Source organism: Larus michahellis, chromosome 3 (genome assembly GCF_964199755.1).
Source record: "Larus michahellis chromosome 3, bLarMic1.1, whole genome shotgun sequence".
NCBI lineage: Eukaryota > Metazoa > Chordata > Aves > Charadriiformes > Laridae > Larus > Larus michahellis.
This window is the reverse complement of record NC_133898.1, coordinates 40,484,069-40,510,186: the sequence shown is the minus strand read 5'-3', so window position 1 is coordinate 40,510,186 and position 26,118 is coordinate 40,484,069. Positions and strand designations below refer to the sequence as shown.

Here is a 26,118-nt window from a genome sequence, read left to right as displayed (position 1 = left end):
TCAATGTAAACTGGATGGTTTAAAAAACAGCGTTGCCTGGCGGAATTCTAACTTCCACTAACATAATGATGATAATTAACTAATGCAAGTGGGAAAGAGAGACTTGGCTGTTAAGGGAAAACTGAAGTATGAGCTCCTTATTGCGGAGGTGTAAGAAAGGCTCTTAGGACAAACAGATGAGGAAGTGGATTTTGCAGGATTATGCTTAGAGTAAATTTCCTATAGGGAGAGGAATTACTGTCTATGTAAGTGTAGAATCCACATACACCATTGTTGTCAATAAAGATTAAAAAAAGGATCTTGTGTCTTTGTTAGCTGAAGGTGTTGTATGTGTGCATGCATGTATTCCACTCACGGGCACAAGGTGAGGATTTTGGGGTTGGAACTGGACAGGATTCTTTGAGTTTGGTCATGAAGTTCTTTCCTGTCTGTCATGTGCTCAGGCACCTTGGAAAGGTCATCAGAAAATAAGACAAAAAATTAGTTATCTGTTTTTGTATTAAAATATTATCTTGCTAATTCTCTTCTCTTTTGAAAAGCTTCCTGACTCAATATTAAATAAATGTGCTATATATAAACAAGGCTTAATTTATTTTTTCAGAATAAGAAAATACACAACAGTAGCATCCAGTCTTCCTGCTGGAGAAGGAGACTGGAATGTTATGCTGATACTTGCCCAGAGGAAGGGTCCCCTTTGTTCAGTTCCCGAGTCTGCATGACTTCTGCTTGTGTATTGCTATTCAGTTAGAGCCATCTGATCTCTAAACCTCTAGACCTACACTTCTCGCTATTGCTAAGTGAGTATGCTACAGCTTTGTGTCTCCTTCAGGACAAGGGCACTTCGCAATATGACCAGTAGTTCTAGACCTCCAGTTGTCCAAGACCTGGGATGGAGCATGCCCTAGGTTGCTTCTGGCTTGTGCTCCTGAATTTTCTTGGGGGAAGGTGAGGGAAAGATTGCATGCTTAGGTCTTCTGATACAGGCTTAAGATCCAGACCTGGAAACTTAGAAGCATACGTGGGTTTCCCAATTTAGATATAAAACTCTGTGCCACTAAGTAGTTTAATACTAGTTGCTCAGAATCGACTGTTTTTCTGTCTTCAATTAATCTCTTAAAAATGGTGGTATCCAGGAGAGCTGTACTTCTCATCATTGGAACTGAGTACTTCAGATGTTTGCAGCTGTGCTTCATGGAGGTTTTCTGGACATAAAGGGTTACTGAGGCTTGTGCTTAATCAGTTTTGTGTCTTTGAGTTTTACTGAGTTCTGTTTATTTACATTGTGTGTACAAAGCCTAACTATAACATACTCTCCCCAAATGTTGTTTCTTCTCATTCTAAAACCATCATCTCAATAAAAGCATTATCAATCTCCTTCAAATTTCATTTAAATCAAAATCAAATGTCTCCATTTTAGAGAGATGTAACTACTTTGACCTCATATAACTAACCTATATGTTAGTACTTTTTAATCTATTCTTTCTTGTTTTTAAACACTTCAAAATTGAAAAACTGAAAGCCATTACTTGAGTAGCTTGGTTTTGCCTCTGCTGTGCTTGCTACTGTAATATGGAAATAAAACTTTTGAATTCCATATGCAAGGAATAGATTGGCTTTTGTAGTGGAAAGCTCTTGTTAGCACTCAGTGGTAGTTTTACTCTGCTTTATTTTTCGCTTACTGTCCTTGGAAGAGGGGAGAATGAGAGGATCCCAGATTCTTGTAATCTTTGGCTTTGTCTACATGAGCAAGCAGCATGGACTAATGGGAGCCGACCTGTAGACTAGAGCCTTTGGTTTTGATGACCTGAGGCCCATGGTATGCATGTTTCAGGACTTAGTGTTTTATTTTAGACTAGGTGTAGTCCGGTCTCATGAAATAAATGCCAATATGAGGCTAAAATATGTTAGGTGCATTCTTGGAGCGTTCATGATTTGGGTTTAGTGTTTTTTTTGTTTTGTTTTTTTTTTAAATCTGCATCTAAAAGAAATACAGTGCATGTGCCTTAAGATGGCCCCACAACATGAACAACACCTCTGTGAGCGCGATTGATAAGATATGGTTCAAGAAAGAATCCCAACCTGAGCTAAAGCAGTAATGCAGCCTTTGAGCACAGTGTCCATCTCCTGGCTATTGATGGCAGCCAGTTGCCCTCCTGCAAGAGGAGATGGGGAGCTGTTAGCTGCTCCCTGCTGTATGGATGTGACCATGCTTTGTGCCATTGCCACGTTTTGGTGAGGAAACATAAGTCCACAGTTAGTATGAGGTGAAACCTACTCAGCCTTTTCTTTGTGAGCCATTTGGGACTTTACGGGAAACAAGTAAGGTTATAATGATACATAATCTCTATTTCATGCAAATACTATGTGTGTTTATAGATTCAAAACAAAAAAAAAAACCTTAAAAAAAACTTCTCAAGATGATGTGCTTCTGCACTGAAGCAGGTGAAAGATTGATAGTGAACTCATTCAGCTCATTGTGGCAGTTAGTGTTAACAGAAGAAAAGGAACATGTAGCAAAGTTGTGGTAGATCTAAAGCGGATAAAAAGTCCTGAACACTTCTTCAGCTAATATAGTATCTGAAGGAACTCAGAAAACTGTGGGGTTTTTTTTCCCTTTTTTTTTTTTTTCCCCCCTATCAGATGTGTGGCTATTTGTTTTCAATGTGTAACTTGGAAGTGGTGTAGAAAGCTGCATAGATGCTGGGGAGAGCTGTAGTTCATCCAGCAATTGCATGGTGTTCTCCTAGTTCTGCATGTGTGCAGGAACAAAATGACTGAAGCGATACTTTGATACTTAAGATACTAGGCTTACCCCCCTCTTCTGTATGGCTGCTCTTCCTGAGCATAGAGAAGGGGGAAGAGCTGGAAGTGGGGCGTGCTCCCCTCTCCTTCCTCTCCAGCAAAGTGAGAAAGCAGGGCAAAGCAGAATTCCATGTGTATGGAATCAGCAAGACTCCCGGTCTCTGGGAAAGTGGGGCTATAGTGAGAGGTGGGGTTCTGCACTCTGCGGGGCCTTGAGAAAAAGTTGGGTGCAGCACCTCTAACCATTCTTTGCAGCCCTCCAGTGTGAAGGGCTGCTTGTGCCAATTGATCCTGCCGTAAAGCAAGCTTGGATTGCCTGGGAGCTACGGAGTTAGTGGAGGGTGGATGGAGAGGGACACACACCTCCCGCAAATGTCTCCTTGTTCAAATACTGCAGTACTGGGGGTTAGCAGGTTATGGGTGGTTCAGGTTGTCAAGTGAATCTGTGTTCTGTGACTAACATGGGCTGATGCTGAGTTGAGTTTGGGGTTTTTGCTTTAGATTTTTGTTCTGCCTTTAAAAGCACCAGTACTTGACTAGCATAGCCTAATTTATTCCTAGAAAACAGATCCTCTCCACTTACTACAAAAAGAAAGCGAAGCTTTAGCATCTCTCTGCATTTCTGACTGCACACAGAAGGGGAACAAGCTTTTTATCTGTTAGCAAGGCAAGATGTTCATTTAAATACAGATCTAAAAATGGTTCTGTTCAGTTGTGTTCTTTTTTTTTTTCTTTTGTGAAATGTGGATAGCAATCCCTGAATAAACCTAGAGCTTTGGAGAGCTGTGTCCTCATAAAGTGGGAATTTTGTGTGTCCTGTGGCAAGACTTGTTTTTTCATAGTTCAAATCAGTGTTTTTTTTATCTCTAGATGGCAGTTTAGGCCTGGAATTTTGGAGAAGCTCAAGTAAATGGTGAACTCTTATTGAGAGTTTGTTGGATTTAGGAATAACTATTGTTCTTAGCATTTTGATTACTCTGTTATGATTAATAGTCTTATCTCTGGTACTTCTTTTCCATAACACTTCAGTTGTTGTCTGAATCCTACATCCAGTTAAAAATTTTCAGTTGTCTCTTTATTGAGTTTGTCTTAATTTGTTCAGTTTCCTATGTGTTTCTTACGAAGTATTTTGTAACAAAATGAATAAGCACTGTAATGAGAAAGGTTAAGAGAATTAAAAGGATTGCAGACTGGATTGTTAACCAGTCCAGCAAGCAAGAACAGCATGTAGCATGTGAATCTGGTTTCCTTGGCTTAGTCCATTCTGTAGTGAAATAATTTCTTTTTAATCCTGAAATGATAGAAGGATCTATAGCATGTGAAACATTTGTACTGTCAGAATATGTGTAATTATGATCTCATATAATTAAATACTTTAAAGTGTTTCCCAAATTGTACAGTCTAACTTAAGTATCTATACTATATAAACTCCAGTAAACACAACGTGAATGAAAATGCCAAGTATCAAACAGCATGTTATATTCTTATGACTGATAAAATAATGTGTGCTTTTGCTGAAGTTAGGCTTTTGAAGTATATGAGTATAGCTGCTATTAAATTCTGATAAATCTTAGCATTTAGAGGTAATACTATGAAGATAGATAGAAAACATTCTTAATAAAGTATGTTATTTTGTCATTAGGTTTAGACAGAAACTCTGTGATTTTTGTTTGTTTGTTTTAAAAGAAATATGTATGCCAAATGTGTCGTTTTTTTGTTTCCCTCCTTTCTTGGAGGTCATGTTTATGTAGCCATCCAAGCCAGTGTGGGAATGCACCAGATGTTTTGAAGTGGACCAGTGAAGAATTCCAACAGTGACGCATGCTTTTATTTGAAGTATATTTAGGGAAAGAATTCTTTAAGGACCATATAGTTATGATAAAAGCAAAGTTCCTGTATAGGAAGACACAGATGGTCGTAATACTTCCTCCATTAGAGATGTACAGAACATAGAAGTTTTCTGCAGTTAATGCTGTTTCTTCTGATTATTTAAGTAATTTCAACTTTTTTATGGAATGGTCTTGCAACGTGATTGTCACGAAGGTCACGAATTCCTCTCTCCCCCATCCTCAATGACTGTGTAGAATTGTTGGATATATTCCTGGTAAAATTCAACTTTTGAAAATTGTTTGGAGAGAGATACTCAGATGGAGGACTAGATCCCCAGAAAAGCATTAGATGGTGAGCACTAAATGTTCCTTCAGTTAGCTTTTGGGTTTCTAGTCTCCAGTGTTGCATCCTCAGTCCTGACAACAGCTTAAGAGACTTAAAATTATATAAAATGATATAAAAGTGTAAAAGTAAGTGGTAAAGTAAGTGTAAAGTAAAGTAAGTGTAAAAAAAGTAACTGTGGCACCATATTCAGACTTTTGAGGGGAAACTGGAATATGCCTCTTTCCTTTCAGAACCCACAGCTTCTCACTTTTCAGAGAAAGTGCTTCACTGCTTTTCTTTTGGAATCGGTGGGGGGTCATTGCTCTGTCTTTCAACACAGCAGGAGTTAAAGGTGCCTTTGTATCACAACTTTTTGTTTAGGATGCGCACTCAACCAAGATGAGCTTTGGTTTGGTTTGCTTGTATGCTTGAGGAATAGAAATCTTGAATTAATGAAATAAAAACAATATTTACTGTGCCTTTAACATTATTCCTATGTTGCGTGTAAAGGAACTTGAAATTTCTGCTCTAAGCACAGATATATTCATGTCAGTGTTGGTCTCTCCCATTTCTGTAAACTTGATGCATGCGTCATTTCTCGACCATTTTATGCTGGAATCTGAAACAACCCCACACTTAAAATCCTCTTTCCAATTACTATATTTTTTATTATTTGCTCTCTAGCATGTATTTTACCTGACAGGTTTTACTCACTCCTATGAGGGAAGTTGGTACATACTGTGCTGATGTGCGCAGTGATGAAATTTGTTGAAAGTCAGTTCATTCTGCTTAAACTGATGCTTGACTATGTGTGGTTAAGAAGGTGGTGGGGGGGGAAGGTATGTTACATTTTATGTGGAAATGGAAAGGAAAAATCTAGTGGATGGGATTACTAGAAATAGCACAAAACTCACAATGCTGTTGTATAGTAATCATTGTATCAAAATATTGGAAATCCAGGAATGATGTTGAAAAATTTTTGTGGACGTTTAAGTACTAACAGCACTTGCTAGATAAAGGAGATGCTTTAAGGTAGAGCTGAGACTAAAAGGTTAGAAACTTGAGTGCAGGGAAGTTTTGGGACACTTAAATTTGTTTATTATGAGTTTCTCACTGAAAAGTATGTTTTTTGTGAATTTCAGTTCTCCACATGATCTAGACACACAAGGAAATTACCTTGTAAATGAGATGTTACTGTTTGAAGAAAGTAGTTGTGAATCAAGGTAGAATCAAAGGGATTAGCATAGAAATGAGATCTTAATGATCTCAATTCAAGAATTATCAGGAATTTAATATAAAACTTTTTTCATGACAAGGGGAGCTAATTGTACCTGTATTTTGATTCTTTCAAAAGCCCTGAAAAAGAAATTTTTATCTGAACTTTGTACTTACTGACAATATATTAAATTATGCTTTATTTAGTATGTATTAAAACAGAAATACATTCTGTATATGTAGAAGTTTTAAAATATTTACATATTTAAAACTGTTATAAATCTTTTATTTTAGGTCTTGCTCCTGCAAATATTTATATACTCTTTAACCAAAATAACATGAACACATGGACTGAAAAGTGCATTATGTCTAGATTAGTCCCAAACCAAACACACCCTTTCCAACACATCTGTGTGTTAAGCCTAATGGTAATGTTACCATTTTATACTACTTTTTCTGAAAGAATGTCATAAATAAAACCATACCGGGCCTGATAAGTGTCCCTCTAACCCAGTGTTCTGTCCACAATGTTAGCGATCAGTAGTTGATTAGGGAAAGATGCATAAAAAGGATGAACGTGTTGGAAAACAGCTACGGAAAATGCTTTCAGCTCTTCGCGATTTAGGAACTTCCAAAGCAAACGTAGCACTGTGGCTTTGTCTTTAGTAGATACAGATTTGCATGCCCTTAAAACACAAAAACCAACCCAAAAGAACCCCATGTTCCCTCACCACATTACTCTTCTGGAACTGGCGTGAGGTTGGTTATGTTTTCTGTGCCTGGCCTTCCAATGTGGCCAGCTTCCTTGGCACCGCAAGTTTTGGATGCTAAAACTAACAGGTTCAAAAAGCAGATCAGTGAACTCCTGGCAGAAAAAAATCTGTTGAGGGTTACTAAACACAAAACCAGCGCTCTTGCTCAGGAAACTGCTGAGCCTCTAATTCTTGAAGGCTGTAGTGGTACAAACTTTTACTGCTTCTCACCCTTGTCCTTACACCTGTCCTTAAGCATCCACCTTAGTAATGGAGAGAGGAGACTAGACTAAGTGGATTTTTGATCTGACCCACTAAGGCTAGTCTTGTTACTTGCATCTTTGCCTTGCCCCATTTTGAATTTGCAGTCATGGCCTCCTTGAATTGAATAGGAGGAAGCCTGTTGCCTTTAACAGGAGTATTTTGGCCTGCTTTTCAGTTTTAAACTGAATACTTCCATGCTCCAGTTTTTGGAAGCCTAGCTTTATGGAAAATAATGGTGTTTTCAGTAAGATGTGCCATTATTGTTGTCTTCAACTGAAATAATTAGGTCATACATTTGGCACACTGCAGCTGTCTTGAACATTTTTAAAACTAAACTGCTGTATTATGTCAATTAAAATGTTCATTTTTATTCTTTCCTAATAATGTGCTATTTTATCCAATTTTGTGATCTGTTACACAGGATTGATGAATCACAGAATGGTTCAGGTTAGAAGGGACCTTAAAGATCATCTAGTTCCAGCCCCCCTACCATGGGCAGGGACACCTCCCACTAGACCAGGCTGCTCAAAGCCCCATCCAGCCTGGCCTTGAACATTTCCAGGGATGGGGCATCCACAACTTCTCTGGGCAACCTGTTCCAGTGCCTCACCACCCTCACAGTAAAGAATTTCTTCCTCATAGCTAATCTAAATCTACCCTCTTTCAGTTTAAAGCCATTACCCCATGTCCTATCGCTACACTCCCTGATAAAGAGTCCCTCCCCATCCTTCCTGTAGGCCCCCTTTAGGTACAGGAAGGCTGCTATAAGGTCTCCCTGGAGCTTTCTCTTCTCCAGGCTGAACAACCCCAGCTCTCTCAGCCTGTCCTCATAGCGTAGGTGCTCCAGCCCTCTGATCATCTTCATGGCCCTCTGCTGGACCTGTTCCAACAAGTCCCTGTCCTTCTTGTTTTGGGGGCTCCAGAGCTGCACACAGTACTCCAGGTGAGGTCTTACCAGAGCAGAGTAGAGGGGTAGAATCACCTCCCTTGACCTGTTGGCCATACTTCTTTTGATGTAGCTGCAGGATGTGGTTGGCTTTCTGGGCTGCAAGTGTGCATTGCCTGCTCATGTTGAGCTTATCATCCACCAGCACCCCCAAGGACTCCTCAGGGCTGCTCTCAAGCCATTCTCCACCCAACCTGTATTTGTGCCTGGGATTGCCATGACCCAGGTGCAGGACCTTGCACTTGGCCTGGTTGAACTTCATGAAGTTCGCACGGGCCCACCTCTCAAGTCGGTCCAGGTCCCTCTGTATGGCATCCCTTCCCTCCAGCGTGTTGACTGTGCCACACAGCTTGGTGTCATCTGCAAACTTGCTGAGGGTGCACTCCATCCCACTGCCCATGTTGCCGATAAAGATGTTAAACAGCGCTGGTCCCAGTACTGACCCCTGAGGAATGCCACTCGTCACTGGTTTCCACTTGGACATTGAGCTGTTGACCGCAACCCTTTGAGTGCGGCCATCTGGCCAGTTCCTTATCTACCAAGTGGTCCATGCATCAAATCCATGCCTTTCCAATTTAAAGACCAGGATGTCATGCAGGAAGAACTTCAATCAAAGGGTGGATTGCTGTGAAGGTCTAATGGATCAGTTTTTCAACCTGCTGTCACTGTTCACAGGGTTTGAGACAAACTGGGTCTTTTGTAACATAAGGCCAGAGTAGCGCAGTTTGTCCTGTAGAGCTTCATATGCTTTACGTATATGTAAAGCTGAGAAACTTTCAGGGTTTACATTGCTGTCAGTGAAGTAAGAATCCTGAAGTCTGTTTGGGTAAGAAAGATGAGGTCATTTAAATACAGGTTCTATTTTCAGCTGCATAGTTTTAAATTAACTGCAACCTTATTAGGTCTACTTTGATAAGTGAAACTTAAGTTTTGTTAGGCTTCTGAAGTACAGCTTTCGTTCTTAAGTACAGGAGAGAAAGAGTTGCAGTTTTCTCAGTGTTGTCTTTTGTGCACGTATAAATGGTTATTTCAGTTTTGAGAGTGAGGAAATACATAATGATCAGTGTCCTAGCAGAGTGGATATTTTGACTATAGTGACTTTTGGGGTGGTCTTGTTGGCTAACTTTTGTGTTTGATTTCTGTTTTTTAAATAACTTGTTGAGAAGTTTGGAAGTTAATATAGATACATGTCCATAAATCTCAAGAAATATATGTTCAGTATGAGTTTCTCTTTTCATGTTGTAAAAATGGGACTTTTGAAAATCCTGTGTGTTTGGTTTTTTTTAACAGAAATTTTTATGTGATATTTTTCTAAAGCACTCCAAACTGTGCCCAAATTGTTTCACTGTGATCTTTACACATTTTCTACAGATGACCTAGATGATGGGATCACTGTTCTGGTCTCAGAGTCTCTGCAAAGCCAATGAAACTTCATTAGAGTTTAGGGCTCCTATATCTGTTTTCCAAAGACATAATTAATTTCAGTCATGTGCGTATAGGCAAATTTTTACTGTTCCTAGCAAAATCTAGGTCTTAAAGGAAAACAAAAGAAAGAGTTGGCTAGTATATTACAACATATGCTTGTTGTAAATCCCTTCTCAAGTTTACGGTGAAAATGTTCTTCAGTATTACTGCAGTCAAAGACAAAATATACTCTCAAAAATAAACGGAAATATAAGCAAGCAAATAATTATTGTTTTGTTACTCAGCTAAGTAGTATTGAAAAGGAGATGTTGCTGAACAACGTATGAAAGGAGAAGAAGCCTATGCAAAGCTCAGGTTAAAGTTGTAGGGAAGTTCTAGTGTCGTGTATGAGTGGTATACATGATACGTTTGTATCAGATGGTATTATCAGTTGACAAATTAGTCCTCCACTGTCCCATCCTAATAAGTTATTTTATATGTGTACTTGTGTGCTTATTTTTATATGTAAATGTATGTATTAAAACTGGATTGAAGTGCCTACAGCCCTAGGTGTAGTTATGTCTTTGTAGCAGCAGTTTATGTGTCTCCTTTTTTACGTTATTACGGTGGTGATATCGGAGGGGATTTCATTTGGGCTTTAGAGATGGAAGGGTTAAATCACTTCATGGTTCGCCACATTGTTTTGGTCATCTATAACATAACTGTAAGGATTCCTTCTGGGTACCTATAGAGGATCTGTGACTTCGAATAGTAATAGAATGAATCCAAGCCTGGATCAGTATTAAAACTCTATAATCTGCACCATATTGTTTCATCGGATGCAATTTGGTTGTTAAAATATAGGGAGGGAGGATGCAGGGAACAACAGTATAAAAGGTCGCTAACAGGAAGATTTGAAATAATGCGGTATTTCTTGTTTTAGCTTGTGCATTTCCTATCTTTTAGCTCACCAGTATTTTACTTTTCTAAGTTCAAATGTTGTACATGTCTTATGTAGGAAAGTAGTAAAAGCTATACCAACTTATATGCTGTCTTTTGTGGAGCTTAGCAATGTAGCAATTAACATCCTTTTTTATTGCGGGGAGGGTTTGCATTTTCAATCATGCTCTGTTTCACAGGTACTTCTTAAAATGTCTTTTCTTAGCTAACTGTGCACCACCATGCCAAAATGGAGGGATGTGCCTGCGACCTCAGCTTTGTGTGTGTAAACCAGGAACAAAAGGTAATTCCTGTGAGGATACAGTCATGCAAGACACATCTTCCACTGGAGGCCGGAGCCCTGCTGTTCCCCCATGGCCCATACCCCAGCAGGCTGCCCAGCAGACCTTCTCTCAGAAGGTGCAGGTCCCACCGAAGGTTGGCCCTATGACTCAGATGGCATTCACCATCAAGCAGAAGCCTCCTGTTGGGTTACCTCAGCAAATGCAACCACAGTAAGTGTTTTCTTTACTTTCAAAGAAGTCCAGTATGTTGGATTTATAAATATTGTTCCTTCCAAGTGTTTTCAAATAATCACACTTGGAGACTTTTACAGATTCATTTTTTTTTTTAAAGTTTTTTATTTTAACTGTCAAACTTCAGTGGATTTTTAAATTTCTATTACTTAGGAGCTAGATCTCCTCAGCTGAACAGAATATCCCGTAATATCAGTCAACTTTATTTTCCTTAGAATGACAATGCTGTACTAATATCAGAGGAGTTATTCTTAATTTACGCTAGTGACTTTTTGAGTTTAGCCTAAACAGAATCTGGCATGGAATTTCAACACCTTGCATAACTGAGGAGAGTAAGATTTGTTGCTTATGTTGTATTCTTCTTATTATGTTTCTTTCTTCCACTTACATTATATTTTCTTTTTTAAAGTAAGTCTACTACAATGGATACTTCTGCTTTCTTGCGTTTGAGGTTCAGGATTGTATGTGCCTATTATAGGTAGCAAGGGAACACCACTTTTGTTGGAGAATTCTTTCTTTCTCTCTTCAGCAGCTGGTGACTGAGCTGGACCTTGATATTATTTTCATTCGTTTAAATGCTTCAAATGAGTCTGAAATTTCTCTAACTCCATAATGTTATTTTTATTAATGTGTCTGACCTTAATGTGTGTCAGGGTTGCATTTGATGTGGGGGGAGCGGGGTGTGCAGGAGGGTGACAATCAAGTTGAATGTGAACAGTTTTAGGTGTTTGCAGCAACTACTACCCTTCCAGTTTCAGGTGAAGTCAGTGGCAAAAAGTGTTTCTGTCCTATAACAGGTGTTGCTTTTGGATAGCTGTAAGTAGGGTGCAGTCCGTCTTGTTTCTAGCCTCCAGAGCAAGATAATCAGGACTGGAAAATAAGCTGTGTTTTCCTATGCCCAAAACTATAAAAATGAACTCAGAAGTGTGGTGTGTGATTATAGAAGTCTGCACCTGAGTAGTTATACGCTCTTGACAACAAAGTACATCCTGCCACCCCTCTCCAAATCTGCATCTGAGAGTAGAGAACACTGGGCTCTGCCAATGGTGTTTGATGTTGTCTGGTAACCTCTTTATTGTGTTCTTTCCTCCTAAACCCTTCCAATTCCTTTTACTATTGTCCCAGTTCATCTAACTGTGGGGCCACAAGCAAAACTGTCATCCATGTCTTGTGTAATAGGAAGAGGAACTTAACCTGAGTTCCCTTGGAGTTCTAAACCCTAAGCCAGTATGGCCTTTGAGAAGGGCAAAAGGTGGGGCAGGGTGGGCTTTAAGAACAAATACATCCACAGTCTTGAAGGACAGAGAAATCGCTACCCAGTTTTAATATTTTATGGTACTCTGAGCCCTGTTTCATTCCTATCAGTGAAGCAAGGGTTACTGAAGTGACTAATATGAAGGGGAAACTACTAGTGAAATCAGCAGGCTTTTTTCTGCACCTTCCCATCTAGGCCAGCAGGACTGCTAATCCTCAGCACCTGCCTTCTCTGCTTAGCTCCACAAAGTGCAGGACAGCAAATCAGTCCAAAGAGCACAGACAATTCCTGTCTTATCAGTACCAATTCCTGTAGAGTGTACTGTCTGTCTGTCTGTCTTCGTCCATACACAAGCATTCTCAAGGAATTCTTCTGCCTGTTGTGATAAAGACCAGTTGTCCAAATTGGGTAGTAAAATATACTTTTTTAAAAAAAAAAAAAAAAAAGAAAAAAGAAGAAAAGAATGCAGTTTGTTCTTGCCTGAAAAAAAACTATGTTCTTTTAAGCACTCTGAAACTGTGTTTAGAAGGCTTGTGCCTGCCTCTAGAGAAGACTTATTTTCCATTATTCCTGGGAAAGCAGAGGCCAGGGATAATGGGTTCCTCTTGTATGAAAAGAGATGATGTTAAACTGATATTCTTCTGTGCTACTGTGATAGTTGCCAGGCTACGATGCTCAAAGTGTTTGTAGAGGGTACGTACATCATGTCATGCTTCACCAAAATCTCTGTTCCCGCTTGCATGAGACAACATCCCAGATTTGGAGGAAGCAACTTCAGACTACCAAAACCCATCATCTGTTATCTGCTATCCAAAGTGCCTCTGCATGCTTCCATTAGCAGTGTTAACCCAGGTGGGCTTTGTTGTTCATGTGACCCTTCTCAACCTAAGGATTTTCTCCTAGATGTGAAGAGACCTTTTCTGATCTCTTTTTTAGTCTTTGACATCACATGAAGATAAATCTGTTTCAGCCAGGTTAGTAATAGAGTGGGAAAATGGAAAACTGGGTCTTAGCAATCATGAGAAAGCCAGCCTACAACCTTGTCAGGAGCCAGACATAGGAGCAGGAACGGACAGGAAATGGGCTATTTCACAAACCAAAGCAGTTATATGAAGTGCAGTAGAAGAAGATGGATGTTTAGATACAACTGTTGAAATGAGTGCTAGTGGTAGTTCTTGTGTAGAGTATTAGAACAATTTACAGGGCTGAAAGATCCGTCTGAGGTTGGGTCTCTACCATTGATGCAGATCAGATGGGCTATTTCCTGCTTCAGTTCCTCTTTGAATGTCTTGTGATCTCCTATGTTGTGTGAGGCTGCCCACGTATTTTTGGAATGGCTTTTTTCTGTTCCCACTCCTAGAAACATAGGGAAGGCTATGGCAGGAGTGGAATTATCCATTGTCAGTGTGGTTGGTATGCTGATCTGTATGCTGCTGCTACACAGAGCTGTCAAGGATTGGTGAGAGTCAGGGCAGAATCCAACCTGGAACACTAAGATACGTTCTTAGGGGAGGCTTGTCTCTACAGTGTTTCTGTTTTGCCATCCTCTGTCAATTTTTTCTGTTTTGTATATGAATGTAACTTTTCCAATTTCAATCATCAAGGTGTGTTCTTACATGTTTTCTTAGGATCATAGAATCATAGAACGTGTTGGGTTGGAAGGGACCTTTGAAGGTCACCTAGTCCAACCCCCCTGCAGTAAGCAGGGACATCTTTAACTAGATCAGGTTGCTCAGAGCCTCATCCAGCCTGACCTTGAACGTCTCCAGGGATGGGGCCTCCACCACCTCTCTGGGCAACCTGTTCCGGTGCCTCACCACCCTCATTGTAAAGAACTTCTTCCTAATGTCTAATCTAAACCTACCCTGCTCTAGTTTAAAACCATTGCCTCTCGTCCTATTGCTACGTGCCCTTGCAAACAGTCCTTCCCCAGCTTTCTTGTAGGCCCCCTTCAGGTACTGGAAGGCTGTTATAAGGTCTCCCCGGAGCCTCCTCTTCTCCAGGCTGAACAACCCCAATCATGGTGGCAATGATATTTGGGGAAGCATTTATTTCTTCCCAGAGATCTTTTTTTGAAGAATGTGGTGCTAAACAGAAGGAAACCTGGAGAGAGATTAATTTCCTGGACTATCCTGGATTTAGAACATAGGCACTTAGCACTAGCAAAGTCTGTCATAGCCCTGGGCTGAAAATGGATACTATCAGGTACAAGGTCTCATCTCGGAAGAATGTTAGCGGAAGATGTAGACGGCTGTAATTGAAAACAAGCGGTGTCTCAGAAACAAAAAATCTGCATCTTATTGGAACCTGTTGGGAATTCCGATCTCAATAACAGACATGCTTTGTGGTCCTGAATTCCTGTCATAGCTCTCCAGTAACTCCGGGTGTCCCTTTCACATCTAATTCTCTCACTTGTTGGCAACAGTATAGCCCCAACAGCTTGATTTTCTTCGTTTTCTGCATTTACCAGCTGTGGGAGCAGAAAATATTTTTTTTTTTCTTTTTAAAGGGAAGTTTCTAGTACAGTTTGGAAATGGTCACCAGAAAGAATACAGCATCAACCAGCTGGAGCTCAATAATGTACTGAAGTGTGACAGCATTGCTCCTTCAGCATCTTTTAGAGGCAGTTTTTGATGAAATTTGAAAGTTTACTTTTGTGTTGTGCAAAGCAAAGCTCATCAAAGGAGAGGTGGATGCACAGACTTTAGGTGACAGATGTGGACTTACTAGTGTGTCTGATTCACCTAGAAATGTTTCCGAAGAGGTCCCCTTCAAATCTGTATTCCTGGATCACTGGGTCTAGTGCTATGCTATTACAGGCAGGCATATCACCTGATAATTTTAGTGAATCTATTAACCTGTGTCTTAAAAACTGTTTTTTTTCCTTATATTCAAGGATGTAGTATTTTTTTTCCAATATTTCCTCAAGTTTTTACTAATTGATGTGAGATTAGTGTGAATTTAGATTGGAAAAAAAAAATGACTGAGGGAAGAATTGGGCATGCTATTGTGACCCCACTGAAATCAGCAATGTAGGACACTTGTAACTGAAAATGGAATATCTTCTTTATGTAATCTATAACTGTAAGTTATGTATTTACATATATATGTAGAATAATCTGTAAAGATTATTGACTTTGTACAAACTCTTGCCTGAGGTTTATTGCAAAATATAAGACTGCTCTTTTAGCTATTTCCTGTCTTGTGTACTAGTTCTTTTTTGTATCTTTGACTGTATTTTTTCCCTTCTCTGGGTCATTAATAAAGTTGTTGAACAATATTGGTCCCAGTATCGATCTCTAAGGAAAACAGATAATTATCTGCTTAACCTCCTGTGAGTTGGATTTTGGATCATTCAGGCAGGCAGTTTTTGCACCCAGTTTATAATCCAGTTATCCCTGTTTCACTAATTTTTAGGTAAGGAGACAACCGTGTCAAACACCTTGCTAAAGTCCAGGTTAAAAAGATTCATCATGCTCCTTTTGTGCACTGAGCTAGTCATCTCATCATAGAAGTCAAACAAAAGACAAGAAAACAAACCAATAACCTTTAATCCAAGCTAAAACTAGAAAGTCTGTCATGACTTCTTCTGAAAGTTGTAGTTCAGTTGTTTTCATTCTGTTGGTGATATTCTTTCTCTTCAACGCCAGTAATTTGTATGATACACTTCTTTCTTCAGGAAAAGAGACCGTCTCTTCTCTTGGACTACACAGGGGAGCTGGAAGCAACTGAATTATAATTCCAGTGGTGATATCTTGGAAAATTAATATTTTTTGTTCTAGGCAAAATATTTGGTATTAATTTTCTTAAATCTTATTTTTCCTGTTCTCAGTGCAATTTGGGGTTTAATCTGTGTTCGTAGGCACATGCATGTATGTGTGCTCAGGACTGATACACCTAAATGTGTACTTGAGGATATTGAGTGTACAGAGGGGTCTGAACAAATCTGTGAGTGAGCCATGACTACATTGTTAAGATACAACCAGAGACTGTTACCTTGGGCTTCAGAGCTTTTGTCTGTAAGTAAGGGCTACAAGGTTCTGCCCTCCTAGAGGCCAGTGCTATGGCTGTTTGATTTATTCTAAGAAAAGAACATCTAAATCCTGTGAGCTTGTATCAGCATCATGTGCTTTGCAACATTGGGACGTTACTGCTTTGTAGGCTTCAAGATTTAATTCCAGTGGTTGGACGTGAGGATTCGTCCAGTAGTTCTTGAGCCCACTGGTTTGTGTCAAAGAGGTGGGAAACTGATAATCTGTCTGCAGTGTTAAGATGATGAATGTATCCCTTCAGTATAGGCTTCTTAATGTAATGACCTCATGGTGTACTTGTTACAGGTTCACTAATGCAGGCTGGCTCCGGGGAGAATCAGGAGAGTTAATTTTGCATTGTCAGCTGTTTGGCGTGGATTCTGAGGTGCCTTTGCACAATGCTTTTAACAAGAGACCTGCTGAATGGAACTGTAGTGTAGCCTATTATCCTTCAGGTTATTGTTTTCTTCCTAATCGCCTTGAAAAGCTTTTATGCAGGTCAGTTGTCCATATTGTCCTGTAAGGCATGTTCCTTTTGAGAATGTCAGTGTAGCATTCCCTCCCACCATCCCAGCAAATTGAATACACTCCACAAGGTAAATTCAACTTTTTAACTAACTTGTAAGCAAGTTATTTTCTTTGAGTGGTACTCGAATATGTTCATGCTAATGTTTGTTAATAACAGCAAAATAGAGACATAAAAATTTAGACATTACTCCATGTGTGTAGAAATCATTGCCTCTGCTTTTGGGGCACTGCTTTTCAGGAAAGTAAATTACTTCTAAAACTATACTAGTGCTTTCAGCTTACTTGAAAAGAGGACTGTAAGCCACCATTCCAACACATAGTGTTTTTACATTCTTTTTTCTAGCTTAAAAAAAAATGTGTGCGTGGCCATTCGGGGTTTGCATAGAGATGTGTATGAAGGGCTTTAATGAGGAGTTTTCAATGTTATTTGTTACTGTGTTGTGAACCCATATCTTTGCAACAATGTGGCCTTCACAATGTGGCTTTTCCAGATTTTATTTTTTTAAATTGTACTACTAATGAAATTTACCACTTATCCTCAAGAAATTATTTTAGGAGATGTTGGGAAACAGTTAGAAGAGCTCTACTTCTTTCCAGTGGCTTGCTGGGGACTGAAGGAGCACAACTTTTAATGGATAGCGTGACAGCGTGTTTTCAGTTTTAGGAAGGAGTACTCATTGTTGATAAAATTTGGTTTGACATAACATTGTTGTCATGTGGCAGAAAGTCTTTCTAGGCATTCGGAACATTTAGTTTTAGAAAGGTTGCTCTATTAGCAAATGTTTGTGATACCAAAACAACGATGCAACAATTTTATATTTGACTAAGACTTTTTGCCCGAACAGGTAAAAGTAACCCACTCGGGTTCAAGTTTGTTCCTCTAAGTAAACTACTGTGCAACTGTAGTGGTTATAGGATGTGGCTGAAATAAAACCAACATATTGCAAGTAGCCATTTCCCTTGGAGCATATATGGTCAATAAGCTAATGGGAATTGTTTTTATGTCATTTTCATTCTCTCCTCTTCAGAGCTGTGGGAATAGATCTCGGTAGGTTGATTTGGAAAACTCATGTCTATTGTCAAAATTAATCTGAACCTTTAACTTCCAAAGGAAGAAAAGCAAAGCGACAATAAGGTTTATTACTGATTTCAGGTATAGAAGTATGATTCAACAGTATTCTGTCTTTAGAAAAATCTACGTGGTTTTGTTTAGTGTTGTAAAGATGGAATGATCACTGAACTGGGGACATTTTCTGCTGTTTTAGGTATATTGAACTTAGGGAAAAGGCTTACTATGTTTGCAGATGTATCTGCCTTTGGTCCTTGTATCAGAAATCTTGCTTAATATTTGATCCTCAGCCTTTTAAAAGAAAATTAGCTGCAACTATTAGCTTGGGTGTTAGTATAACTTTTGGTATCGTCTTAACACTTCCAGTCCATATTGAGAATTCATTCTTAATAACCTTATTAAATAGATAACAAAGACACAAAGAATCCCTCTTCAGGGGATTTACTTAATCTTAGCATTTTGCTAGCGTAGCAGATAACTAGATGGTTCAAGAATCTTCATTCAGCGAATTATATGGTCTGACCTTTGTCTAAGGCAGACGTATCTTCCGATTTGGGCCTGTCTGGTTAATTACAAATGCCTCATTGATTTCTCATCTATGATTAGCCTGTTCTGCTTATGATTTAGGAATCCCAAGAGACATATACTTCATCTCTAAACTTTTTTTCTTCCTCAGTGCTAGAGTCTGAATACTTCACTGAGAAGCAGACTTTTTCCTACTGAGAAGCAGTTTCCACTTTATCTAAGCTCCATAAAGGTTACCTATGATATGTATCCTTGTACTTTGATAAATTCCTCCCAGGAATCTAAAACTATTGTTTTACACAATATGTAATCAGTTGCTAATCTAACCACTACCAAGGAGGTTTATTATTCCTGTCTTATGTTGAAGTTTGGGTGTTACTGTTCATCAGTATCTGGTGAGAGACAGATATTTTTTATATGACTGGTTTTAAGACATGAGTGTAAATGGTGAAGAACACTAGGCAGTTGGAGAAAGTGGGATATTCTCCTGATGGTATTGTTCAAATATTGATTGAGACTTTGTAACCAGCCATTAGTCTATTAGCAGGACTGGGCCTTTAAATCCTTGTCAATTTCCCTCTGTAGCAAATTTCCCCTGAATTATCTCATAGGGCCTTAGAGAGAGGTGCTGCAGGGCCAGAAGGTGGACTGTTGACTAATTTGAAGTGTCTAGCATATAGCGTGTGTGAAGATAAGTCTGCTAGTGTGCGCAGAAGTTATGTAGGCAATTGAATCGTGACTACTTGACTTTGAGTTAAGCAACTTCCTACACCAAGCAAAGGACCTACTGTTATTCAGAAATGACTCTTTATATGTGGTATGTTAGGAGACTAAATACCTCCAGACTAACTGCTCACTGAAGCATTGTAATTATTTAAGAGAATTTCTCCCTGCTTGAAAATGAAAAGAAGCTTCATTTCTCCTGTTGAGACATGGAATTTCCAGGACAAAGGAAGTAATTGCAATAAACCAGCCTTCATTACAGCCTTGTTTTGTTACTAATGCGATCTATAGCTTTAAAAATATCTCCTCCAGATGTGTGTACAGAAAAAAAAAATCTTTTCTGATAGGCTTTATCTATGGTAATAATTTTTTTAATGTAAAGTACTCTCTATACAGAAAACTTATCATGCAGCTGAGGATAGACTTTATTAAAGCCCATGGCACCACTAGAGGACATTAAAAGGAATCCTTTCTTAGTTTGGATGCTATGATAAATGGTGTTTCAGGCTTGTCAGGGATTTTATAAGCAGTTTAAAATTGGTTTAAAGGGAAAGACTGCTTTTGGATATTCTGTGCATTGATTTTGTGCAGAATGTACAGCAATTCTGTACATTCTGTGTCAGGGAAATGAGTTTCAAAGGCAAGACAGCCTGTTAAAAGGAGATAGACAATACTAGTACATACTATTATGTCATTGGGCAGTAGGTGGCAAGCTTTGCTTTTCCTTCTACTTATGGTTTATTTTCATATTGCAGAATGCCAGAATTTTGAAAGGAGTAGTTTGAATTCACTGGAATATGTCATTTATTGGCAGCACATTTTTTTGAACCATCTATTTTGTTCATTGTGTAGAATTGTCTTTCTATTGGATGCTGAAGTGAAGCTCCTCTTCTTCAAATGACAGATGGACACAAATCAATACATGTGAGTTCTGTTGTATTCTCGTATGGCTTCAGCAGGCAGATTACTAGTACACAAATTAAAAACAAAAGAGTTGCAGTCACAGTCAATCACAAATTATTTGGGATCCTCCTGCTCAACTTCTGTTGTGGAGCACAGTACAGCTTGCGAGGAGGGGGCACAACACCCTCCTTTAACACAACATTTTCGTAGAATGGGATTTGCACTGCTAGCTCTGTAACTAGTAACTGCAAAGGAAAACTAACAGAATGTTTATTTTGCCTTTTTCCTGAACTGTTGTGGCCCATCCTGCATCCTGGTCTGTCTATTCTTACCCTCTCCCTTCATTCCCCTCATGAATTGCTAGTCTGGTATAGCTCTCCTCACAAACCCAGCCCACTCTGCTAACGTGTAGGGTCAGGCATGGGGACAGTAAAGCAGCAGCAAATTGCCTAGCTAAAATTAAGGGTTTGCAGAGAGCGCAATGCTTGAGTGTTTGTCCTTAGGTACTTTCTGTTGTGTGTGTTATTACCCCTTCTCTGCTCAGACTTCTTGCCTAGAGCCAATCATCTGACATCCAATGAATTAGCAGCCAGCTGTATGTTTGTACCAAGGGTACAGGGGGCACAGCACTTCTCCTCCTGTCCACTTCCTCTCAACTCTTGTCTGGCTTAGACATCCTCAGCTGTTCTCCAGAACACATTTTTACCTGTTAGCCAAGTTAATTCTTCACTGAGTTTCCTCATAGTGAGTTAGAGTTCTTGCTTTGCTATTAAACTTTTCAAAAAGTTTGTTCTGGGTTAAAAAAATTACACCCCTCTCACTCTCTTTCACTCTGTCCTGCATGCACTTCATAATAATTGTTCTGAGGAAGATCAGCTGTGTTGGATCTTCTTGATCCCAAACTTAAACGTATTAATATAGACAGCTATTTAATTATGTCATCCTAGAAATTCTAAAACAGTAATTAACTTTTTTTTTCTTACTGTGGCAGGGCATTCTGCACAGGGGTCTCCTTACGTAAATAGAGGCTGCATATGAGTATGCATTTACACTGCTGAGGCATCATTGTGTCCTCACACTATTCCTAACGAATAGTGTTTTGGGACTAGTAAGGTGGTTCTGAGCTGTCAGTTGAGGGCATGGTTAACTTAATTGCTGCAGCAGCACTAGGCATACATAAAGGATCTTTGGCATCAACTATTGGTAAGTTGAGACCAGTGTTTTGAGATTCTGATACTGCAGCTATTCTCACTTCTGTAGTCTTTGGCAGTGCTATTGATGTATGTGTGCTAGAACAAAAACTGGTTCAAAGGTAGTTACTCATCTCTTTGTGCTGCCAGGCACTGAGTCAGCCCTCAAGAACACCTCCATTCATCATTCTAGGGGAATGTATTCCTCGGGCTGCAGGAGCTGAAGTCACTGTTTAGTCGAAATGGCTGGTCTCCCCAGGACTGGGATCATTTGTGTTGGCAGAGAATATGGAGATGATTTTTTGATGACAGTGATATCAGTCTTAGTCCCGGTGTCCTATTTTGAACAGTGCTGGTGCACACTCTGGTACTAGTCCATAAGCTAATGCAGAATTTGTAGTTATCTCTGTTGGAATGAGTATTCTTGCTGTTAATTGGATTGTAACACACCTGGGTCTAAAGACCACAGCCTCATTTAAGTGTGGTGTGAATGGTAGGAAAACATGAATTTGTTATGAAATAGGCTAGTCAATTGATAGGTCCTGTTAGTTCACAATGGTATGAGAAGTGGGCAGATTGTTATGGCAAACTCGCTTGAGGGAAGCCTTTGATGTTTTGGTGGACAAAGTCCAGTCTGTTTTTACAACTTGTTTGTGAGACCTTTTGGATGTAAGCATTTGTGATTTTTACCACACCTGTTTTGGTTGAAATCTTTGGGGCTGCAAGTATCCAGTTTGCTTAGGTTGAGAGTTCAGCAGAGACTCCTTTTGATGGAATAAAGCTAGATAGTATTTGGCCATGTCAAGTACTGTGCATATGCAGTGAATGCTCAGCAGTATATTGACTGCTGTCCACCAGAAAAGCAGAGATACCTTGGGAAGAATTTTGAAACTACAAAGTATCTCCATTGCACCACCATGTGGTGCAATGAAGCTGGTGAGGGGTCTGGAGCACAAGTCTTATGAGGAGCGGCTGAGGAAGCTGGGGTTGTTTAGCCTGGAGAAAAGGAGACTGAGGGGAGACCTTATCGCTCTCTACAACTGCCTGAAAGGAGGTTGTAGAGAGGTTGGGGTCAGTCTCTTCTCCCAGGTAGCAGGTGATAGGACAAGAGGAAACAGCCTCAAGTTGCACCAGGGGTGGTTTAGACTGGATATTAGGAAAAAATTTTACACGGAAAGGGTTATTAAGCATTGGAACAGGCTGCCCAGGGAAGTGGTTGAGACACCATCCCTGGAGGTATTTAAAAGATGGGTAGACATAGTGCTTAGAGATAGGGTTTAGTGATGTTTTTTGTCAGAGTTAGGTTGCTGGTTGGACAAGATGATCTGAAAGGTCCCTTCCAAACAAGGCAATTCTATGATTCTATGTAAGACACTTAAGAGATTCGGCTCCAGTGTCTTTGGATTATTCAGCATTTTGGATTATTGACATCCCTGAGATGATGAAGCCTAGCTTTGCATGAACATTTAGTTTTATCCACACTTGAGCTATCATGTAGTGAAGTGAAGGTCTCACTAACAGGTGTTACAGGATTTTCAGTGTTTTTATTAGTATCTTGGACAGGAAAAGGTTTCTCAGAAATAAAATCTCCTTTTAATACAGAGACTTACTTCGATACAGAGACTCCATTAATTATAGGGAGCCAACTGGGATTTCAAGCCAGACGGAGCTTATTCCAGACAGGAGGAGGAAGCTAATCTGTGGGATGGCAATAGCCAGTTGGCTTATGGTTTTATGTGACTATGTAACACCACTTGCCTGAGTAAAGCTTTGGTGCAAGAAAAGGGTGGTCAGTGTTGGGGTAGTATCAAGGAAATTGTTGCCTGGCTGTACTGTTGTACAATTTCCTCTACTAATCCTGTCTTTAGTGTGATGGAAGGATCAACCAAATGTGTATAGGCAAGTCCTCCACCCCCTTGCCTATCATTCAGCCATTACTCAGCTTTGTTAGGAAGCCAACACAGACAACTTTCATTACAGAGAGAGGTAAAACAGCTCGATCAAGAATCCAGTCAGTCTCCAAGTGTTCACTGTGTTTGATTCATCTCTCCAGGCATTGTGCATGGATTGTAACAAACTGTACCAAAACCTGTTCCACACCAAGAGTAAGGCAAGTTAAATCCCATCCAGTTTATTTTTTTTATGAAAGTTACTATATTCTTCTCTATTGGGTTCTGTTGTGCCCAGAGTACTACATTGAAGGAAGGCAGGTAGAATCTTGCTTAACTTTAGAAGTTTTGGATGAGAATTATCTGATCTAATCACCCCTTGGCGTTGGCTGACTGTTCTGTCACAGAAGGATCCTTAGGATCCCTCACAGAGAAAGGCATAGGAACCTTTGTAAGCTCCTTCACGATGAACACAGATGGGAAGAATTAATTGAGACCTTCTTCTCTGGCCTTTTCTTCTCTGTGTGTTCCTTGAATGTGTTGCTTAATTGGGTCTAAAGACTTTTGGATGGTTTTTCAGCTCATTAACTTCTTTCAAACTAGCTTACATTTTATGTTCATTCTCTCATTTTGAAACTATGAACTGCTGTAGTGAATCTTTGACTCTTGTTTCTCTAAGTTTTGCTCACTTTTGCAGCATCTCTTCAGTGGTTACATTTGAATTGGATCCTGTACACAGGTTAGGCCAAACCAAGATTTTATTCTTTTCTTCTGAATTCCTGATGAGCTGATCCATGAAGATGTTGTTAATTGCGTCTAAAAATTCTGTTTTACTGTTGTGCTGTTGTTTGTGGGTAATTGAAATTTCCTATTAGTATCGTTTCCTGTCGTCGTGGCTTCAGTGATATGGAAGCTGTCACAATCTTAGGCAGCTTGTTATATAGTTCTAGTGCTGTGTTTCTTCTACTTTGCATGAAATTATAGTTCACAGAGATGCTCTGTTAGTGATTGATATGGTTAATTTGCTGATCTAATTTGAGAGGCCACTCTTTGAGAAGTCGCATCACACCTCCACCAGGCAGTCTGTTTCATATCCAGGTTATTACACAGATCTTTCACAATCCTCCTGTTAGTTTTCCTTTTTCAAGGTAGGAATGATTTCTTCCTAATAACTCTGTATGAAGTTGGTCATTCTTTCTTCATTGCATTTCTTGAACTTGTAATGTTTCATAGAGAAGTACAGGTACTTCTGGTTTGTTTGTGTTGTGGTTTGGGCTGGACTGGCCGTTGAAACGCATGACAGATGCTCTCCCCCATCTCTCTCTCAAAGGAGAGGAGAGAGAGAGAGAGAAAGAGACTTAGGAGTTTAAAAAAAGAAACTAACCTACTTTAATGAAAATACTAATAAAATAATAAAAAAGAAAATAACAAAATATATACAATATATACAAAACTGTATTGAGCTCCCAGGATGATGATCATGTCACCGTCAGGCACAGGGGAAGTCCCAGACAAGACTCAGTGACACATGGGAACTGTATTCCAGATTTGGAGTCAGGAATGTGCGGATCGACATCAAAGGCAGACAAGCAGGGTCCTCCTTGGACAATGGCCATTGAAGAAAGAGGGCTGACCCTTTCATCCCTCAGCTTTTATACTGAGCATGGTGCAGATGGGATGGGATACCCTGTTGGTCAGTTTTGGGTCATCTGTCCTGTCCACTCCTCCCCGCAGGTGCAACACCTCTATGCTTTTCCACTTCCAACCTTCCAACGGGGCAAATAATGAAGTTAGCTGACCTTGGTTGTTATAGCAATAAGTATAAGCAAGAGCCTGTCTGCATACCATTCCTTGGCATAAATTAGGAACAATGAGGTCTTATCACTCTAGGAGCAAACAGTGTCTGGACAACATGACGTTAATTTCAGAGTTCAGTTAGTTAGAGGCTTAGCTGTAAAGTAAAATTACTGAACAGAAAATTGGTTCTGTTTCACCTCAAACCACGACAGGCTGCCTCCTCTGTTTAAGTGTTAGCAACTTTTGCTTTGTTCTTTTCTTGAGTGTGCTGACTTCACTAAAAGTGGGACTGCATCATTCAGAGCTGTATACTTTCTTTTCCAGTCTCCAATTTAAAAATTCTCTATTTGTAAGTGCCATCAACCTAGTTCCATTAAGCTTTAAATGGAGATGTGTCTCCCATAGAGCTTTCTCTGTTCCAGTTTCTGACAACTATGAAGTCCCCTATGTTTATACCGTTTTCTGAGCCATGCACCGAAACTGTTGACTTCTCAGGCACCTTGTTCATGCAAACTGTTAGCAAAAAGTGTCAAGTTTTAGAGCATGAGAAAAATGCACTGTCATTTGTCACTCTGCCAGAATCACTGAATGGTTTGCGTTGGAAGGGAACTTTAAAGACCATCTAGTCCAAACCCCTGCCATGGGCAGGGACACCGTCCACTAGACCAGGTTGCTCAGAGCCCCATCCAACCTGGCCTTGGATCTTCCAGGGATGGGGCATCCACAACTTCTCTGGGCAACCTGTTCCAGTGTCTCACCATCCTCACCGTAAAAATTTCTTTCTTATGTCCCTTTTTCAGTTTAAAGCCATTGCCCCTTGTCCTTTCCATAGCTAAGGTCACGATAACACAGAAAAAGTAAAATCCTTGATATGATATACATGATTCCAAAATATATTTATAACACAAAGAATGTTAAGTTCTTAAGAATTAGTCTAAGTACAGTTGTGGTACAGGAAACAGTCAACCAAGATCTAAATTTACAGACTGTAGGCAGTACTCCAGTCTTTACATCAGCTTCATAGTTAGAAAATTTACAATCTTAACAAATTTACAGTTTTTTGAAAGTCTCACTGTGATTCCACACACCCCCAGGATGCTGCTCAACTACTTTCTGAAACACTCTCCCAGATCACCTTGAAGCAAAGTTAATACTTTGGTAATGATCTTCAATGATCACCTCTGGACAGCAATATC

At 39.7% G+C, this 26,118-nt stretch overlaps 1 protein-coding gene across 12 annotated transcripts in view; it reads left to right on the top strand.

Annotated features, from left to right (window-relative positions):
- The window catches only part of LTBP1 (latent transforming growth factor beta binding protein 1), a 203,607-nt gene that overhangs the window by 5,308 nt on the left and 172,181 nt on the right, over positions 1-26,118 (top strand). For all 12 annotated transcript variants that reach the window (XM_074579857.1, XM_074579856.1, XM_074579855.1 and 9 more), the window contains exon 3: positions 10,703-10,991. In XM_074579857.1, coding sequence (XP_074435958.1) covers positions 10,703-10,991 — 289 coding nt within the window. The remainder of the gene's footprint in view (positions 1-10,702; positions 10,992-26,118) is intronic.